The sequence below is a fragment of the Falco biarmicus genome, chromosome 2, assembly GCF_023638135.1.
Source record: "Falco biarmicus isolate bFalBia1 chromosome 2, bFalBia1.pri, whole genome shotgun sequence".
NCBI lineage: Eukaryota > Metazoa > Chordata > Aves > Falconiformes > Falconidae > Falco > Falco biarmicus.
Genome location: NC_079289.1, coordinates 79,450,605 through 79,469,822, shown reverse-complemented (window position 1 = coordinate 79,469,822; position 19,218 = coordinate 79,450,605). Strand labels below are relative to the sequence as shown.

The 19,218-nt window shown below is 40.6% G+C and overlaps 1 protein-coding gene across 8 annotated transcripts in view; it reads left to right on the top strand.

The window, feature by feature from the left end:
- Positions 1-12,894, top strand: part of PRDM15 (PR/SET domain 15) — a 38,840-nt gene extending 25,946 nt beyond the window's left edge. For 7 of the 8 annotated variants that reach the window (XM_056329965.1, XM_056329964.1, XM_056329962.1 and 4 more), the window contains 10 exons: positions 568-702; positions 2,637-2,800; positions 3,248-3,327; positions 3,938-4,057; positions 4,790-4,921; positions 5,450-5,533; positions 5,731-5,906; positions 7,075-7,155; positions 7,543-7,755; positions 8,248-12,894. In XM_056329965.1, coding sequence (XP_056185940.1) covers positions 568-702; positions 2,637-2,800; positions 3,248-3,327; positions 3,938-4,057; positions 4,790-4,921; positions 5,450-5,533; positions 5,731-5,906; positions 7,075-7,155; positions 7,543-7,755; positions 8,248-8,724 — 1,662 coding nt within the window. In that variant the 3' untranslated portion in view covers positions 8,725-12,894. The remainder of the gene's footprint in view (positions 1-567; positions 703-2,636; positions 2,801-3,247; positions 3,328-3,937; positions 4,058-4,789; positions 4,922-5,449; positions 5,534-5,730; positions 5,907-7,074; positions 7,156-7,542; positions 7,756-8,247) is intronic. The other variant, XM_056329963.1, reaches the window with a different exon arrangement.
- Positions 12,895-19,218: the final 6,324 nt, after the last annotated feature.

The window sequence follows — 19,218 nt, the reverse complement described above, 5'->3', positions numbered from 1 at the left end:
GAGGGGTTACTGTCATACTCTCTCTTTGTGGGGAAAAAAACAAGAGAACTAATTGTTCCTGCCTTTTGCATGCCAGTGACTGTGATCCTCTTGCATATGCCACTATAACTGCCTGTATATTGAGTTCTTTACCTGATTTTATCAAAATGTTCCAAATCACAAAAAAATCCCCCATTTTAATAGTGCTTAATCAGACCCAGATTATTTTGACATAACCAGGTTAACACTAAATTAATTATATGGATTGAATTGAAAGTTGTATAACTCAGTGGTGCTCATAAGGATGTTTTTATGAATAGAATACTGTACCAGTTGAATCTCTGTTTACATTGAAGTTCCTTTTATACACAGAAAAATTGTTTGGATAAGCAGTTGTTCCTTGTTTATTCATGGACAGAGGAACTTTGTTTACCTGATTGAATGAAGCAGGAGGGTATTTTAAATAAATAATGTTGCAGCAATTGTTAATTCAAGGCAGTCTGCATGGCAACAAAAGCTGACGAGGTGCTACCTTTTGAAATAGAAGTTTAATCTATTAAAACAAAATATTCTTTCCCACCTACACAGGACATAGCACTAATGGATGATCACCAGAGAGAAGAATTCATTGGTAAAATTGGAATCTCATCAGAGGAAAATGATGACAACTCTGATGAAAGTGCAGATTCTGAGCCTCACAAGTATAGCTGCAAAAGGTGCCAGGTAGCTTTAAATACTTTCAAATTAACTTTTTGGGGGGATGGGAGGAAGGAGTGGAAACGTTTATAAATCATTCAGTATTTTAAATAACATTAAGGGTTCACAAAGAGAAGGCCGGTCCACAGGTCTGCTCTCTTCCACAGTGCTTGTTACCTCTAATCTGTTGATGCTTGCCATAAGACTTTAGGTGATGTTCTGTAAGGTGAATGCTAAACACTTAAAATGAGAAATACACATACATATGCTTGCCTGTGTGGAAAGAAGCTAGCAAGCAAAACTGGAGGAAGAAACAATAACGGAACATTCACATCTTACACTACTTTTTAATTATGTGCAAGTTAAAATTATTATAGCATTTCTGAATTATACAATCCATAAACTGATTAATTTTTATGAGATCCAATGGTCCTCTAGTAGACACCCAGTTCTGGAGACTTAAGACTGCTGCTTATGTTCAGTGTGACTGCTTATTCTTGGCCTACTCTATTACTAACAGGACAACATTAGAAGTACTGATGGAACATATTTTACTCAGTTGTCAGCTGAGACCGGAAGACTTTTTAAACCTTTTGCATGGCTTTTGCCATTTTATAAAGAAGTAATGGGGAAGAATGGAGTCCTTAAGGCCCATTTGGATTCCCTTACTGGGCAAGCGTGCTGTGCTGGGTGGGTGGGATGCAAAAGCAATCAGTGAGAACAGCAAAACTGGCCAAACTGACATAGGGACAGGGGAATTTCGGTAGTTAAGCCACTGACTTAGCTGCTGGAAATCAGAGCTTCTATCACAGTCTACACTTAATGTGATAAAAGTGCTTAGCTTATCTTCATTTTAAAGACATGGATATAATAATTCAGTTGTATGTTTTATCTGTGCACTGGTTTTAAGTGCTAAGTGATTTTAAGCTTATGTCAGTGAGCGTAAGAAGATGTGGTATCACACCAGTTTACCACATTGAAAGCAACCACATGATTATTTTAACACCTGACACTTTATGGGTACATAAACTATATAAAATTGTATGCTTCCAAATGAGGGCAATTGTGCCATTTGGATTAGAAAGATCGTTTTGGAAGCTGGGATTTTAGCAGTTTTGCAGGTGTTTGTGAAGTAAATGGTTGTGTAAGGCAGCAGCTGTGGATAACGAGTGTTAGCTGTGATGAGATGGGGGGGCTCTTTGTGGCTGAAAATATCTTTCATGCATTCCTAAGGGAGAACAACATACAAATGAGTCATAGTGAACATACCTCTTCTGAGCTCTTAAGAATCTTTCTCTTTTTTTCTCATCCCAAAGCACACCTTCACCAAGCTGTGCAATGCTGTCAGAAATACCCCGGCTACTCCCAAAATTGGAGCAAAAGATGATGTCATTAGGGCACTTTGCCTGATATGTTGGAGTATATATGTGTATGCAGGGTTACTTAGTCCAGGGAACTGAGTCATGGAGCACCTGTCTGTTGTAGTTGTAGCAGTTCCAGGAGCTGAGCTAGAATCACTGCCCTGCAATGCCTAGAAATACCAACTCTTCTGGAGAAAATGCCAAAGTTTACTATGCAGACTAGAGCTTACCATGCCCCTAGAGCCCAAAAGACTTTTTTTCCTTCTATGGCATCCTTGCTTTGGCAGCTAGTGGAGGTTAGATGTGGCCCTCTTCAAGGCTGTTCTTCAGTGCACAAATAATTGGAGGTCCTCTGCTTGTCCAGTGTAAGAAGCAGAGATACCATCTCAAGCTAGTTTTCCAAATGGTGTCCTGTAGTAATGTGTTTGTAATGGCCAAAGAGGTTCAAGCCTAAATCCGGCTTTCACAGATTTTTTCACCTAGGGATACACAGGATATTTATGTCTACTAGCTCTGACTAGATCCCAGTGATGTGTTACTAGACTGTTACTGTTCCCAAGGACTTTTTCCCCTTTGATTCACTATTGGTTCTTTCCACAGTTGACTTTTGGCAGAGGGAAGGAGTACCTGAAGCACATAATGGACGTGCACAAGGAGAAAGGCTATGGCTGTAGTATTTGTAACCGACGTTTTGCCTTGAAGGCAACTTACCATGCACACATGGTCATTCATCGGGAGAACCTGCCTGATCCTAACGTGCAGAAGTAAGATGATGTGTTGGACTGACAGCAGGAGCTATCTTTCTGAAGTTACAGTGGCTCTGCCACCTGAATTGGGCTGTACTAAAATATCTGAAACTGTATAATAGGCGTTAAAATGTTTATTGAAAGCTAGAGATGTATACCACTAATGAATCACTTCACACAGAGATTAGTCAACAGCCTCCCAGTTTGGGCTTTGTAAAGTATAAATCTATGATTTTGGTAAATATTTTTACAAACTATGAATTGAGAATATAGGAATGCCAGACTGCTCCAAGCTTGCAGTGAACTTACAGGTTTCTTAAGGCTAATTTAAAAAATGCATTTGTGTTTCAAGGAACTTCTGTAGTAATTATTATTACCACATGAAATACAGTTACTGATAGAGATGCCTGAAAAACACCTCTGTCTCAAGAAATGAGTCACAGTTTTTGTTCTTCTTGGTTCCAGGTACATCCATCCATGTGAAATCTGTGGAAGGATTTTTAACAGTATAGGAAATCTGGAAAGACATAAGCTTATACATACAGGTAAAAATGTTGTATTTCTTTATTATTATCAATACTAAGAAGACATTTCTGTTGCCAGTGCCTGCCTTATTTTTTTTCAGGAGGAAATAAGTTGTGAGTTTTTACTATAGGTTACAATGAGATAAATGTTCCATTTATGCTTTTAGGGTAGACCGGTTTTCTAAAGCAGGAGGTATTAATGAGGGTATTTCATCTAGGCACACAATCCAGATTCCTAGTTAATATGATGCAGGATTCACCAGCTAAAAATCCTAATTCTGTATTCTGTTCTCCCCAAATTCTTACCCGTGCCATCTTCTCACCATTACACAGGCTGAAAACTGCTATCGCAAAATCATTTTTAACAGCTCATTATTATTTCACGCTATTCAGTATTTTCCTGCCTCAGGCTTTATCTTTTTTTTTTTTTTTTTTTTCCCAGATCTCACACAAAAAGCCAGCTTTTCTGTCTCTCCAAAGTCTTCTAATTTAGTTTGGGCTACAATATGCGTGAAAGATGTGGTTGACAACACAGGTTGCCCTCTTATTCACCAGTTTAGTCAGTTTTTAGGAGATGCACATTTTTCATTAACATCTTTTTTTTATGTTGTCTTTTAAATTTACTTTTAAGGTGTAAAAAGTCATGCTTGTGAGCAATGTGGCAAATCATTTGCTAGAAAAGACATGTTAAAAGAACATATGCGAGTCCATGATAATATCCGAGAATACTTGTGTGCAGAGTGTGGCAAAGGTATGTCTAATGCCTTGTTTTCCATTAATTGTGATACTGAATAACAGGTGAATATCTGAATTGAAACTACTGCCATTCTTAGGATATTGGGAAGGTCCTCAGAGTGATGTAAATCCTGCATTTTTGAGAGGTAGAAACTGTATTAATCAGGAGTCTTATGGTTACATAAACTACCCCTAATTTTATGCAATTTAAGTTTCATGGCCTGTAAGACAAAACTGATTTTAATAAAATTTGCCTCTGTCAGACTGAGGATTGCTTGCCTGACCAAGTTCCAAGGCATTTGCAGCACAAAAATGAATACAAGTTAATTTTGGCATTCTAGGCTGTTTTTAGGCTTAAGAAATAGAGTAATTTCTCTCTGTAAGAGCCTTAAGAGTTAAAGTTGCTTTGACTTTCTGAATTGTTCATGTTATAACTTGAACAAATCTGCACTGGTATTTTAGTGGAGGGCAGTAACTCTGAGATGTCTAATGATGTTTTGCCTTTGCTTGTCCCTGCTGTTTTGCTTCTTCATCAGTGGTTACTCTGGTGTTTTCCAGAGCTTTTTCTTGGAATTAAAATAATAATAATGATAACATGCACTGCTGCCTAAACAATTAAAAATATGCAATTGTGGACATGCAGCAAATATAATCTTAGAGCTTATGGCTAACAACACGGTCATCCTGAGTTCTTCTCTGAAGGTGGGAGCAATGGACTAATTGTCATGCTGTACCTTTTGTCTCACAGGAATGAAGACAAAACATGCACTTCGTCACCACATGAAACTTCATAAAGGGATTAAAGAATATGAATGCAAGGAATGTCACCGAAAATTTGCACAGAAAGTGAACATGCTGAAGCATTACAAAAGACATACGGGTAAGGTCTCTAAAGATGTACAAAAGTTGCACTGATTCAGTTAAATGTTTCCTGAGAGAACTCTTATGTAGAGCAATCAGAGGGTATGAGGAACACTAATAAAAATATATATATTCTGCTTTTTGAAAAATGAGATTTAGTCCTCTCACCAGCCAAAATCACCTGTTATAAAGTTTATATATTTAGATTACCTGGTTTCGTGTTTTGCTTTTCTAAGAGAGGTTGTTTTGGTCTAGGATAGGTCTAGAGCATTGGTTTTGTTTTAAGTTAGTCTTCAGTTTCTCCTTTTCCAAAACAAAACTCTACCTTCCACATCAGTTTCTCTTGGATTCATTTTCTGCCAGATATAGTGGCATGGCTTAGTTAAAAATAGTTGGTGAAGCTGGGCTTCTACTTTTTGTAGATAAAATCTACTTTTTGTAGATTTGGCTGTGATATTTTAATATTTTTTTTAGTAATATGAGACTCTGAATTGTCCCAGATGCTTAGATTGTTTTCACTCTGATGCTGCCTGTGCTTTTCATGCAGGAATCAAAGATTTCATGTGTGAGCTGTGTGGCAAGACGTTTAGTGAGAGAAATACAATGGAGACTCATAAGTTGATTCATACAGGTAAATCCTCTAAAAAACAGTATCCAAAGACAATATTTTAGTTTTGTTCCTGGGCTTGCTTTAGTCTTGCTAGTCCTGGAACTAGTGTTACACATCATGTTACCAATATAAAATTGTTCCTCTTGTTGATATGCCGACAGTATGATACTCATCTTTGGGGGCTGTTGCTAACAGCGTTTCCTTCCATCTGCCACCAGTAGGAAAACAGTGGACATGTTCAGTCTGTGATAAGAAGTATGTCACTGATTACATGCTACAGAAGCACATCCAGCTCACTCATGATAAGGTGGAAGCCCAGAGCTGTCAGTTGTGTGGGACAAAGGTTTCTACCAGAGCATCTATGAGTCGACACATGAGGCGTAAACATCCAGAGGTGAGTGAGTTTGGCAGGTAGACTGTGGGGTGGTTGGTTTTTTCTTTTTGTGTGTGGTGTTGGTTAGTTCATGGCTTTGAAAGGAATTACTTTTTCTCCCTCCCTCTCTCTCTCTCTCTCTTTTTTTTTCTGTTCTTCTGGGGCCAATTTTAGGTAGTGTCTGTTAAACATGCACTTAACTGAATCAGCCTTTCATTATGTTAAGATTCAGTAGTAAACATATCTGATTGTCAGTCTCGAAAAATGAAATTCTTCTGATTATTTAAGTCCTTTTTCTTTTTCTGCCTCAGCTTAAATGTTATTTTTTTCATGTTTTGTCTTCATCCATTAATGAGTATAATTGATTCTTTTTTCCCTATTGTGTTCTCTGTATTCAGAAGTGATCTGAAAGAAATGGTGAATAGAGAGGTGATGGCAGCGTCTGCTGATGATACAAAATTATTCTTAGTATTAAAGATGAATGCTGACTGCAGAGAATCTGGATTAGAGCGATGTTTTGTCTGACCCCAGTGGGGGTTTTTCTGTGTTCTAAATTTCTGAATAGCTATTGTGTTTCTCCTAAGCATTTTTTGTTTAGGTTGACCAAGGCTTTTCTGTTCCCTTTCAGGCTTTTTTGCCCCACCCCTACCAATTTATCATTAGTATTGCTTTCCATGAACGTTTTTTTATCATGATGACTGGGAAGGAAGTCAACAAAAAGCTTTGTTTATTGATCTTTGGATTAAAAATACAGCTGCATATCTGCAGTCCAGAGGGCAATTTGTTCTTTGATAATCTGAGATGTATAGATTCAGCTGAAAATAATGGAGTAAGACACAGTTGATAAGTTTATAAACAGAAACGCAAAAATAATAAGTTTTTTCAAACACACTGTTTGTTTTCTATAGAAGTCATCACTTCCCAGAGGGTTGTATTCTGTCTAGAATATGAAAATAGTCTTCTGTTGTTGTCTTTAAACTTTGCTGGTTTTCAGCAAGAAGGAAAAGATTATAGGTGAAAAGGTTATTTTAAAAAAAGCCATAGTTAAATTGCTTGTGTTAAATGATATGTGTAAAATGTTAGATTACATCGTTTTTGCTTTGTGACAGGATTTATTAGGACAATGCTGTCTTGTTTGACTGTGGTATGCAGTGGTGCAGTTCACCAGCTGATAACTCTTTGCCTACAGATTCTTTCGGTGAGGATTGACGATTTAGAGCAGCTGCCAGAGACGACGACCATTGATGCCTCCTCAATTGGGATTGTTCAGGTAAATTCATCATTGCAGAATTCTGGTGGCAGCTAGGTTCCAGGCCTACTGGACGGTGAGGTGGGGACATCACTTTTTGGGTACATAATGTAAGGTGGGCGTAGGCTGATGGGAAGGAATGTGCTTTTTTAGAGAGTCAGCTCCAGCTTAACATGTATGAGCAGATGCAAGCTGTTGATCTGTTTTTTTGTATAGCACAGGTGCTGGTGAAACAGAGGTAATTACAGGGTGAGGTCTCATTCCTCACCTAATTTTTTTTGGTTTTTTGCTAAAGTGTGTTTCTTCACTTGAGAATTGACAGTAAACCAACTTCAGGTGATAGTCTCTTACTTGGAACTTCACTAAGCAAAATGACTTGATGTTTTGTTTGGAAATGTGTTGCTCCAGCCGGAATTAGCCTTGGAACAAGGAGAATTACCAGAAGGGAAACAGCATATGAAAGCTCCTAAACGTGGCCAGAAACGAAAACAAAAGTCAGGTGAGGAGGAGGAAACTCAAGTGCCTGAGGACCCTGCCTTCAGTGAATACACAGAGAAGGAAGGTGACTTCACAGGGAATGTTGGAGATGAGACTAACTCAGCTGTACAGAGCATCCAGCAGGTGAGCTCCAGTAGCAGGGTGATGGGTAGCAGGCACTGCTTAGAGGAATAACCCTTCTTTTTTCCTAATAACAGACACAAAAGAGTGATCAGAACATTTAGAGCTAATTTGATCAATTGTGGCAATAAGAAGATGAATAGGGACTAAAAAAAGAAGTTGGTCCAGTAAGCTCCTCATGTTTATTTTCATTTATTTTGGCGTTACCATCTCCTTGTTTGCCAGATACCACTAACCAGCAGAAGCTGTGACTAGAACTGCAAAAGACAATTCAGCTGCATGTTTTGAATGTTGCATATGCCTCTCCCATTACATTCTGTATGTGGAAGTTGTTATATTCCAAGCTTTCTGTGTTCCCCTCTGTGTGTGTGACTTCTCTTGCTGGCAGTAGCAACGTGTGAGCCCATCAGCACTTGGGTGATCTTTCTTGATGCTTGATACTTCGTAGTCAGCTGCAAGATGTAAGGTTGAGGTTACCTTTCTGTTTTTCCTCAGGTGGTGGTGACCCTTGGCGACCCAAATGTCACAGCCCCTTCCAGTTCCGTTGGGCTGACAAATATCACTGTTACCCCCATTACAACAGCAGCTGGAACCCAATTCACAAACCTCCAGCCAGTGGCTGTGGGCCATCTGACTGCACCTGAACGTCAGTTACAGCTGGACAACTCAATTCTCACCGTCACGTTTGACACTGTCAGTGGTTCTGCCATGCTGCACAACCGCCAAAATGACATTCAGATCCAGCCGCAGCCAGAGGCAGCCAATCCTCAGTCTGTGGCCCATTTTATAAACCTGACCACCTTGGTGAACTCCATTGCTCCTCTAGGGAACCAGATAACAGAACAGCATCCTCTGACATGGAGGTCAGTGCCTCAGACTGATGTCTTGCAGCCCCAGGCACAGCCAACGCCACAGCAGTCAGGACAGCAACAGGTTCAAACAGAGCAACAACAACAGATGTATAGCTACTAATTTATACTTCAAAAAGTTTTGAAATGGACAGTACTTAGAGACAAAACCACACAGATGTTTGGAAAATTTCTAATAGGATTGTTTGCTGGATACCAAACAGAGATGGGAAAATGTTTATATAATGAAATGTAAGCTAAAATTGGCATAGCACCCTGCAACACCCTAATCTTGAGATTCTTGTGCTGTCTCCAGATCTTGCACTGTCTTTAAAAAAAAAAAAAAAAAAAAAAGGGAAAAAAATCTCACCGTAAATTTAGCACCCCTTTGCACTGTGTATTTTGTGCAGTAAGATTGAGATTTGACAGGAGCATCATAATTTTAACCAAAGCAGGGAAATCCTAAGTATTACAGCACCGGTGATTTACAAAACCCTTTCAACCGTACCATGTCACTTCTTTCAAGTCTGGAAATTACATATAAAGACCTTGTTCACAGCGAGGTGGAATGCACCTGTGGTCAGCTGGTAGAGACTGAAATGTAAAGGCACAAATGGGCAAAAAGATAATTGTCTTGGGTTTTATCTTCTTTAGGTCTTGTATCTAACAACATTGGTAAAGTAGGTGGAGGTTGGGGCTTTGGGGTGGGGATGTGTGTGGTGTGGAAGAAAACACACCAATTTCACAAACTATTTCCATTTTAGTCATGGGAAAAACCCTGTACCCATAACACAGTGTTAGTGCTACTTGAATCAGCTGGTCTAATGCTAAAGCAACTTTTATGGTCTTCTAGTCAAGTTTGAATCAAACCAGTTATGAACTGAAAAAAAGAATGTGATACAGTTTTATGTAATTTTTCAAAACTGCTCTTTCAATCTTGCTTTTAGCTATTAGGCCTGAAGAGCAATCAGTCCCCTTTGATCAAGTTCAGGATGTGAATTTTTTTCAATTAGTCTTCTTTCATCGTGTAATAAACATTTGAGAAAGCATTCTTTTTATTTATATATATATACATATATATGCATATATATATATATAGCCTTTGTACTTTACTGTGTGTTCCTGGTGAGTATTTGTGCAAAAAACACTGTTATCAATATGATTTATTAATTTTTTCACCCCCATATTTCCCTTTCTCACAGGAATAACATATGGAATAACATTCCTTCAGTTCCCAAAATTTCCAAAATTCATAGCCACACACAAGGTTGTGTGAAGTGCAAGAAAAAAGAATGTTTGAAGCATATTCTGCCACACGGAGGCAGTATGCCCTAGTGTATAATGGGCAAGGTTTGCATGACTGTTGGGAATATAAATAGTGGGTCGGGTCGAATACATCATTGCTGATACTATGCTTTCATTCCATTCTCCATACATTGATGTGCAGTCTAGACTTTTGCACGTCACGAAGATAGTATCATTCCCACAGAGGAAAGCAGCTGATATAAAAAAAGAATAAACTATAAAAAATGTTGCTGCCTGGAATCTTGAAAGGGAAATCTGTCCTTCCAGCTGCGGCTGAAGAGCAAGGTCCTTTGGGGCAGCAGACTGAGCCACAGAACCGTGCTGAAGGTTTTTGCTGAGGATAAAGCAGCTGCTGTGTTTGACAGTGAAGATAGATTGATGGTTGTCAAAATCCTGCTTGTGCCTATGGTATTTATGAATATGTTCTGTATTAGCAAAAATATGAGTAGGAACGAGTTCAGCTTTGAAAGTCTTTATTAACATGGACTACTTGACCCCTAAAGGATGCCTTATAATCTCTACAACAAATTTCTCCAAAGTATAAATGTCTGGATATTAAAGTTAACCTCCAATGGTTTTCTTGGTCCCATAGCAGTGTCTACAGGCTCACTGTGCTAGGCTCTCTGTAAAGCTGGGTTGCAACAGGACCTGTATAGGCCAGGGGCTTCTGGTGACGTATTTTTTATGTCAGAGGAGAACTACTTTTCTGTAAATGTCAACAAGCCTGTAAAATGTCTGCATGAGAGGCACCTATATTAGATGGGACAATAATGTATATCAGAAAGAGAAAATATCTCACCAGTGTGGGAAAGAGAATTTGTCATTCCCTAGCTCCTTCTGTCTTCCTCAGATCCTTTTCACACAATACTGTGAGATTCTGTAATTTTCTCAGCCTCCCAATATCCTGAGAAATAGTTTTATGCCACTCATCACCTGGATTATTTCACCACTGGGCTGAGAAACAGTTAAGTTTCTTCTCAGCTGCCCTGTCTGCAAATGCTTCCCCTTCACACCAAACCCACAGGTAAAGAGGAAGCTAGGTTTGATTTATGAAATACACTGTTTATGTACCTGAAAGTACTTGAACTCCACTCACCCACCCACCCACCCCCAGTGCTTGGTGCCTAATTAGTAAAGGTATGTTATCTTTCGGCAGGGCACTTTGGAGAGGGGAAAAAAAAAAACGGCAGGGAGAGGAAAACAGAGAGGTCCCTAGGTCAATTTGTTATAGTAAATAGAAAATGGCTAACATCTAAAAAAATACTTTTTAAAATATATATATATATGTACACACACATATGGAGGGTTACAGTGCTATGTATAGTTTCTACAAGATGAGGGTTTTGTTTAGACATGTAAATGGCGATTAAGCTTTTAAGTGGGGAGGAAGAGGGGTTTTGCCTTAGCTGCAGAGGGAATACATCTGTTCTACATTGACCCTACTGATAGTAGCTTTCATGATGCATCAGATCAACCTCAGCCATTTTAACATGTAAATGCCTATTTAATAAGAATTGCACATGGTGGTAATCAACCATTATAGAGACCTCTCTGACTTCACAAAATCTCTTTATCATAATGTGATCTTCAGGTATACTGTATTGTTACGTTGACTAGCATCCCTCCCACTCTAACTGGTCTACATAATCCCATCCAGGCAAGTCCAGCATCTTGCCTTTCTGGTAATGATTGATTCTAGCTGATTTAAAAAGGAATGATCACACAATAAATGCTTGTGTATCGGTGGTCACATAGAAAAGAAACATCTTTTTTCAGTCTCTGTATCCCCAAAATCAGAATTGTGGAACAGCCCAGGTTGGAAGGGACCTCAAAAAATCATCTGGTCCAGCCTTTTTTGGGAAAGGGAGCCTAGAGGAGGTTATCTAGCACCCTGTCCAACTGCATCTTAAAACCCACCAGTGACAGGGACTCTACCATGTCCCTGGGAAAGTTCGTTCAGTGGATGATTTACAGTTCTTACTGTAAAAATTATCTTAAGTAATACTCTGTTTCAGGAGGGAAAAAATATAACCACTGGAAGGGCTTTGACTAGGCCAGGCAACAGAAAGTTCTCTAAAAGCTGTTCTTCCCAGAGCCCTCCCAGAAATGATCTTGACTTTCTCTGCAACCATTGCTATGATACCACATCATCTCTCAGCATGATTTTAGTATTATTATTACTGTTCTTAACATCCCTATGAGGACACAACTGTATCTTGGGTGTACTGCAGCATGAAAAATTTTGAAGCAAATTATTTTGTTTCAAACAAATTACTTTGTTTGGAGATGTTGGAAATTGATGCCTTTTCAGACAGAGCTTACCTTGGACAAGTAGTGACTGCCAGCTGCTCTCCCAGCTAAGCCTTTTTCAGATGAATACCAAAGTTATACTGATGCCGTTTCAAACTGCACAAGAAATAAAAACAATGTAAGGGATGTGCAATCTAAATTTCGTTTGCCAATTTGTTACTATATAGGATGTGAAGGTTATTGTTTTCAGCCATGTGTTGGAGATTTTGCATAACAACTGTTCAGTAACAAACTGGAATTACTTTGAGCCAAAGGAGTGATGTTGTGTAGTGTTCTGTGTATTGTCATTGTTTATTGCTGAGACTATTTAATCGAATGCTGTCTGTGGCACATGGGCTCTGAAGTAAAGGAGCATCAAGGTACAGAACCCTTTCTCTACCAGTGTTATTCTTTTCTTAACTAATGCATTAAGCTGCTTTTTTTTTTTTCCCCAAATCATGTAGATGTGCTTCAAAAGCAATAAGCTTAATCATGATCTTATAGAACTTTGTACATACCACAATATATAGAAACATGGGGTAGCATTTTAAAATATTTATTCTATAGCTTGTTACTGGGTAATAACAAAAAGCAGAGAAGATTGAGTCTTTCTTGGCTATGGTCTATGGTGAGTTCTCTCAGGAAAACCTACTGTATCAAGTGCTGTTACACTCTGTAAAATTAAAATCTTCTTTTTAGATGTGTCAGTATGAAAAGTGAGTATTTTTACAGCAACCTACCAATCAGTCTCCTATCAGACTAACCAGCTATATTTCTGTCCCTTTTTATTGTTCCCGAAATTGTTAGAAGTTAACAGCCAGGTAACAGTTGAATTTATTTCTAGAACTGAATTTTCTGTCAGTTTGTTGGAGTGATTTGCTATAGGTGTTCTGCATATATAAAGATGCCTGAATTTCTCATCTTGAAAACCAGGAATGGAAAAAATACCATAAATCCAAATGACAATCACATAAAAATTATAGGTACTACATGAAAGCAGATAGGGTAAATAGCTTTGTTAGCATTGCTTTGTGAATTATTGTTTAGTAATGAGATTTGCTTGGTGCTATGTAAAGTAATAATAACGTCACTCCTAATTACTTTTGGCCTTATATTTATTATTGATGTAGGCATACCTGTTGGAAAACCTTTAAGCATTTGAATTTTTGGCATGCCTTTCCATGGTGGTTGTGTGTTGGCCTCATCTAGTGTAAGACAGAAGGAAACATATCGGAGGAGGAGGATGCTGATCCACACACACCACGATGCACCTCAAAGCTTCGCTTGAAGTAGTGTTGGAAACAGACTGCACCCAAGTGTCGTGTGTCTGTGAGATGAGTTACCCAGGTTTGTTTTCATATAAGGGCTTTTGCTCTATAGCAAACCCAAAGTGTCATGTTTGGCAACAGGATAAAGGAAAAAAAAATATTTTTATCATGTTTGTAATTAACTCCAGAGTGATTTTCACTCAGATGCTATATGATATTTGTACTATATGGAAAGAAGCCTTTAGATTTTCTTGATTAAAAATGTTGGAGTGCTGTAAAAAGCCACAGGTACTTCACCATATAGTGCAGCCATGGTCAGAAAACACGTTTCTTGCCCTAAAATGCTTTGAGAAAGCTGTTCTGGATTTGTTTTCCCTCCTGGGTGCTGAAGTGCTGTTCTGCATATGTACTGCTGCCAGTTCAGTTCAGAGTGGGGATCCAGCATACTGAGCCCCTGCAGTACAGCTAATGGATGGCTGACATGCATCGCTTTTCTGGAGAGTCCAGCCTCACTGTTGCTAAACTTAAATTCCCAACGGCTGAGCTGAAAAGGACAGAGTGTGGCAGGGAAGGTGGGGTTTTTCCAGGAGACTTCAGTTTCACCCCTTGAGTCAGGATTTCAGCAGTCTGTAGTGCTAACGCTATTGCCTTTCTGACTTATCCATGAGCTGTTTTGACCAGTTACAGTGCCTGGTTAGTTGCTAACACTTTTAAAAAGCTGGTTATGAGGTGCAGTGGCTGTAGAGCTGCTGATGTCAAAAGCAATTAAAAATACTGAGTTTGGGTATTTATTTCATCTAAAGCCAAGCTTTTAAGTTCTAATGTCTTTTTTGCTGTTAGTTGAGTGCTTTCCTGTATTTTTCTGCTTACAAATTTTCTAAAAAGTTTCAGGTGTCCTGTAAGCGTAGCAAAATTTAAAAGGCTACGAAAAGAGAAGTGTAGTAATGGCAGAATGAGGAGTTAAAATTAGGAGAAACTAATGATGCTCATTTTCTACAGATTTCCACCCTTCTACCCACATGAGTCTGAGTTTCTTCTGTGATGCTAGCTCAGGGAAGGAGATGGCACATGCTCTGGCTTGTTTTTCAGAATTACTCATGCAAGGATTGATGTGCTGGGTGTTGTTAATGTGAGCAGATACCAGCTAAGTTCTGCCAGCCTTCCCCTCAAGCCACGTGCTCATTTCAGTCTGCCCAACACAGCTGGCCGTTTTCACAAAGCTCACAGTAAACGTGTCTCGGAGACTTGCATCTCTCATGTTTAGCAAATGCCAAGAAACAGATTCAAAACTTGGGAAAGAGGGACCTGCGAGCTGAGGCAATGAAATACGTTGGAAGTACAGCTAAAAACTATGTGGGAGAACACACACTTAGCCTCCTTTAACAAACTGTATGGTGAGTTGAGGTGGATGCAGTGCTGTTAATTATTAGTTATTATTGTGTTCAGGTGCTTTTTTCTAGCAGAGTCTATATTCTATTACTTGTGTAGGATAAAGTATTAGTGTGTGTTCAGTTTACCATAAATTAAATTCAAAGGTTTGAATTCACATGCTCTGTGTTATATGCAGCAACATGCAGAAACCGGAGTAAGATGCTCAGGTGATAAGAGAATGAAGCAGGTCCACATTTCACCGCTTTTGGGAAGAGCTAAAGCAAGATTGTGGGCAGCGTTTTCTCAGGAGTGAATGTCCTTTCTCACACACAGAATAGACCTACATGACACCTGCATACAAGTCAGGCACAGGAGTGTCATCAAGGGGATGACACTGGAATAGAGGGGTGTTTTACAATAAAAACAAAAAAATGAAATCAGCTCATTAAAGGAAAGGGTGGGGAAGTTCTAATCTTAATCTCTTGCTTTGCCACAGAAGGAGAAAAAGAATGGCTTTTAATCTTATACTGGCTGGTAGGTTAAAAAAAAATATAAATTAACTGCATGTGTGAGATCTTCTTCCCTTCACACCCATGCCTGTGTTACGATCATAGTCTGAGCTTTCAAAGGAATAAATACCTTTTGTCTGACTGACATACAGATGGCACTTGTGCCCAAGGGCCCTAGTTATTGTATGGAATTCAGGGTTGCTTTTCCAAGTAAATACAGGTACATAGGTTGGGTGTATTTGGGCATGAACCAGGTTCTTTTTGGGCTGTGTGTCTCTTAAAAAGTAAAGAATAGCTGCTTTATTGTTCCACTGCCGAGTCCATGCTGATGCAAACAGATTTTTGCTGAAGAGACAGTGGAATCAGTGACAAAGCACCGTTTTTAAAGATGCAAAAGAGAAGAGCTTAGATTGCATAATCAAAGGAAAAAATGAGAAACTTTGTCCTGAAGGCAAATGCACCTACTTCTCATTCACTCTCCTCCCTTTTCCACTACTTTTTTTCCCATGAAATACATGCAAATCCTGACATGCACTTAGTTTTCCTCCAGGCATGATATACTTGTGTAGTTGTTTAAGTAAGAAGTGGGTTGAAAAGAGGTATGAGGTGTTCCTGGTAGAAAGGTCTTGGAAAAGAGTGCTCTATTTACTGCTGCTGTTTTAAAGTAGTCCAGTCACCCCTGAGAGCATTTGTAGTTAGTAAAGGGATAGCTGTCATTCTAATTATACAGCATACAAATTTCCTTCTTAATTTACTTGGTCTTCTCACAGTATAGCCAGTATTTCTGAGTCAACCTATGTTAAAAAATGTCTAGAAATTAAAGAGTAAGCATTTTATCAAAATGAAGAGTGGTTTAAGAAGTAATTCAAGTAGAGCAAGAATTTGCTGTAATCGATTAATGCTTGCAAGGAAACACCAGTTCTAGTTGCACGGGACACTTTACCAGAGTTGGAAGCAGTAAGTGAATGTGTGTGGTCTCCTACACTTGGCGACAAAGACTTCCAGCTCTCAATGGCACCTGTTGCCAGCTAATGCACTTTTACCTTTAAAGGTGCCTCTGTTTGGTGTGGATATTGAAAAGGGTGAGGACACTGACAGGACTATAAATGGAAGAATTAGAGGGCGGCCAGTGGTGGGTGCGAATGTTCGGTGGTAGCTACAACAGCAGCCAAAGGAAGATATTTTTTAACCGCCCTAAATGCCTTCGCCGCCTCCCCCGTTCCTGCGTGCGAGCTGGCAGCCCCGCCGCCAGACCCGGGGCCCCGGGGCCCAGTGCCGCAGGTGCCGCCGGCGCCTCTCGCTGAGGGGCCCCGTGGGCCGCGCCACGCGCGCCACCGCCGCCCTCTGAGACCGGGGCGCTCCGGGAGCTGCGGGGCCCGTTAACCCGTGCTACAACGGAGCAAAATGGATCGCGTCCAGCCAAGGTGCGGCCCTGCTCATACCACCCCCGGCCGGCCCGCACCAGGGCCCCTCGGCTTGGGGAAACAGCTCAACGGGGGCGAGTTTGACAACGGGGCAATGACCCCCCCGGGGCCGCCCCGGCACAGCGCGGAGCGGGGAACAATCACGGCCGTTAACGGCCGCCGGGCCGCACACACTCGCACCGACTCCAGCCTCGGGTGAAACCGCGGGGCAATCCACGGCGCCACCCGCGGGAGGGGAGCGCTGGGCGACGAGGCTGAGAAGCGCCGTAGGCGGCTCGGAGGGCTCGTAGGGCTCGGAGCAGCGTCCCGTCCCCCCGCGCTGCGAGGGGCACCCAGCGCGCTCCGGCTGGGAACGGCCTCCGCGCCTGCGCGCGGGTGGGGCGGGGCGGGGCGGGGCCGGGCCTGCCTTCCCGCCCGCCAGCCGCTGAGGGGGCTGAGGCGGGGGCTGAGGCGGGGGTTGGGGGACAGCGGGGGCGCAGGGGGCGGCTGAGGCGGGATGTAGGGGTTAACGGGGAGGGGGAGCTGGGGCCTTGCAGTTGCGGACGAGTGGGGTTCAGGGTCGCCCCCAGAGTTTTCCCTGTAGTCGTTGCTGCCTGTAGTTTAGTCTGCTTGTTAGGATATTGTGAATACTGGCATTGGTCAATTAGAATAATTAGAACTTGAAATATTTTGTTCCTGTCATACTAATACTGTGTTGGAGTAACTTTATTAAAGTACTTGACAATGCATTATTTAATGTGTAGCATAAATGATAGCTTCCCGTCTTACCTTCCCGTCTGTCTCCAGAGGTGCCAGCATTTCCTGCTGCAGGTCAGTAAGATGGAGTGTTGGTGAAATAACAGGGCTGGTTGTAGCAGTTTAAATTAAACTGTTACAACGTGAGAAGAGTCCCACTCACAATATAAGACCATCACTTCTTTCAGAAGCTTTCCAGTAATTACCTTTCCAGTAGGGAAATGCTTCCAGATGGGTATTTTTAATAGCTGAAGTGCAAAGATACTGCCAGTTAAGTTGACAGTGTCAGTTTAATACTATTGAGTTAATATAGTGGTTCTTGCATGGTTTTCCACTTGCATGCTTTTTTTTTTTTTTTTTAACCCAGTATTATGTCAATGCCTGACTTTTTTAATCAATAGAATCAGTAATAGCATCAGGGAAGACACCGTCAGACTTTTATACTGATGCTTTAGGCTATCGGACAGAGTTTCTTTTCCAGATCTGTATGTGTTCATGAGAAAATGAAGAACCTCCTCCCAGCTGCTTGTTACTATCCTCCCAAAGTTTCCCCATGACTGAGATCCATCAGCTGATCTGCTTGGAGGCTATTTAAACTCTTAAAACTAATCCAGATTGCTGGGAATAATGCAGGTTAGGGAGTGGTCCTGTGAGCAGCTGAACTGGCAGATCTTTGAAGCTAGTAACATAGGGAAGAAAGAGTAGGGAGGTGGCAAACCACTGAGAACGGGCTAGTAGTTTTTAATGAAGTTTGCTGTTGTTGCATCTGTTCAGAGTCATGGAAAAACAGTGGAACCATTTCTCCATGGTTTATACTCCTGTTGCTTCCTTTATGCTGATACAACATGCATCTACTTGAGCAGAAAACTGATTTACCATCTGTCTGTCATTCCCCACAAGAACTGGCTTTTCTCATCAGTTGAGTGGCTGGCAGTGCCAATTCCAGAGCTGGATCTCAAGAAGAACAAGAAGGGGTGGATGGAACCAGGCCTGTTCAGTGGGAGCCCCACTAACGTCAGGTTAAAGTGACTGTGGAATTGGACCCATGGGCATGGTTGCTTTGGCTTTCTATGTGGAAGGAGTTCTTACACTGCTGCCATGAAGTTAAATTACAATAAAGGCATCCACCACAGATGTTTGGGATGGTGATCATAGGACTCTTGCTATATGGTGGTAATGAAAATGTTACACCTCGTGGCTCTGGCAAGATGTAATTGTTTGCAAAACATGGCCTTAGATTTTTAAAATAACATCTAGTAATTAAAAAAAAGAACAACCACCACACCTACAAAAAAAAAGTTTAGAGCCTATAATCTTAACTGCTACTTTTACAAGAGAAATTTACAGAAACGTAATATGATAACTAAAACTTTTCTGTACTTCTAAAAATTTTAGAATGGGCCCCAGAAGCAAATTTAAGAATGCTGAATTGATACTACCATGTGAATGGAAAGAATGCTGCTTTGTAGGGAAATGCGTAGAGGAATTTTGTAATCATATTGTGGAACACTTGGAAAAGCACCTACAGCACCCCCTGGAAACAGCAGGTCATTTGTCTCATCTGTCACAGAGATTACATTGCAGTTTGGAAGATTTTTCCTAGCCTAGAAAATAATACTGCCTTAAGTTTACCTGGACATTAGCTTTTCTAAGACCCAGCTGCATGAAGCCCTTAGACTTGTACCAGCTTATACCCACTTTTTTTTGTTTCATATCT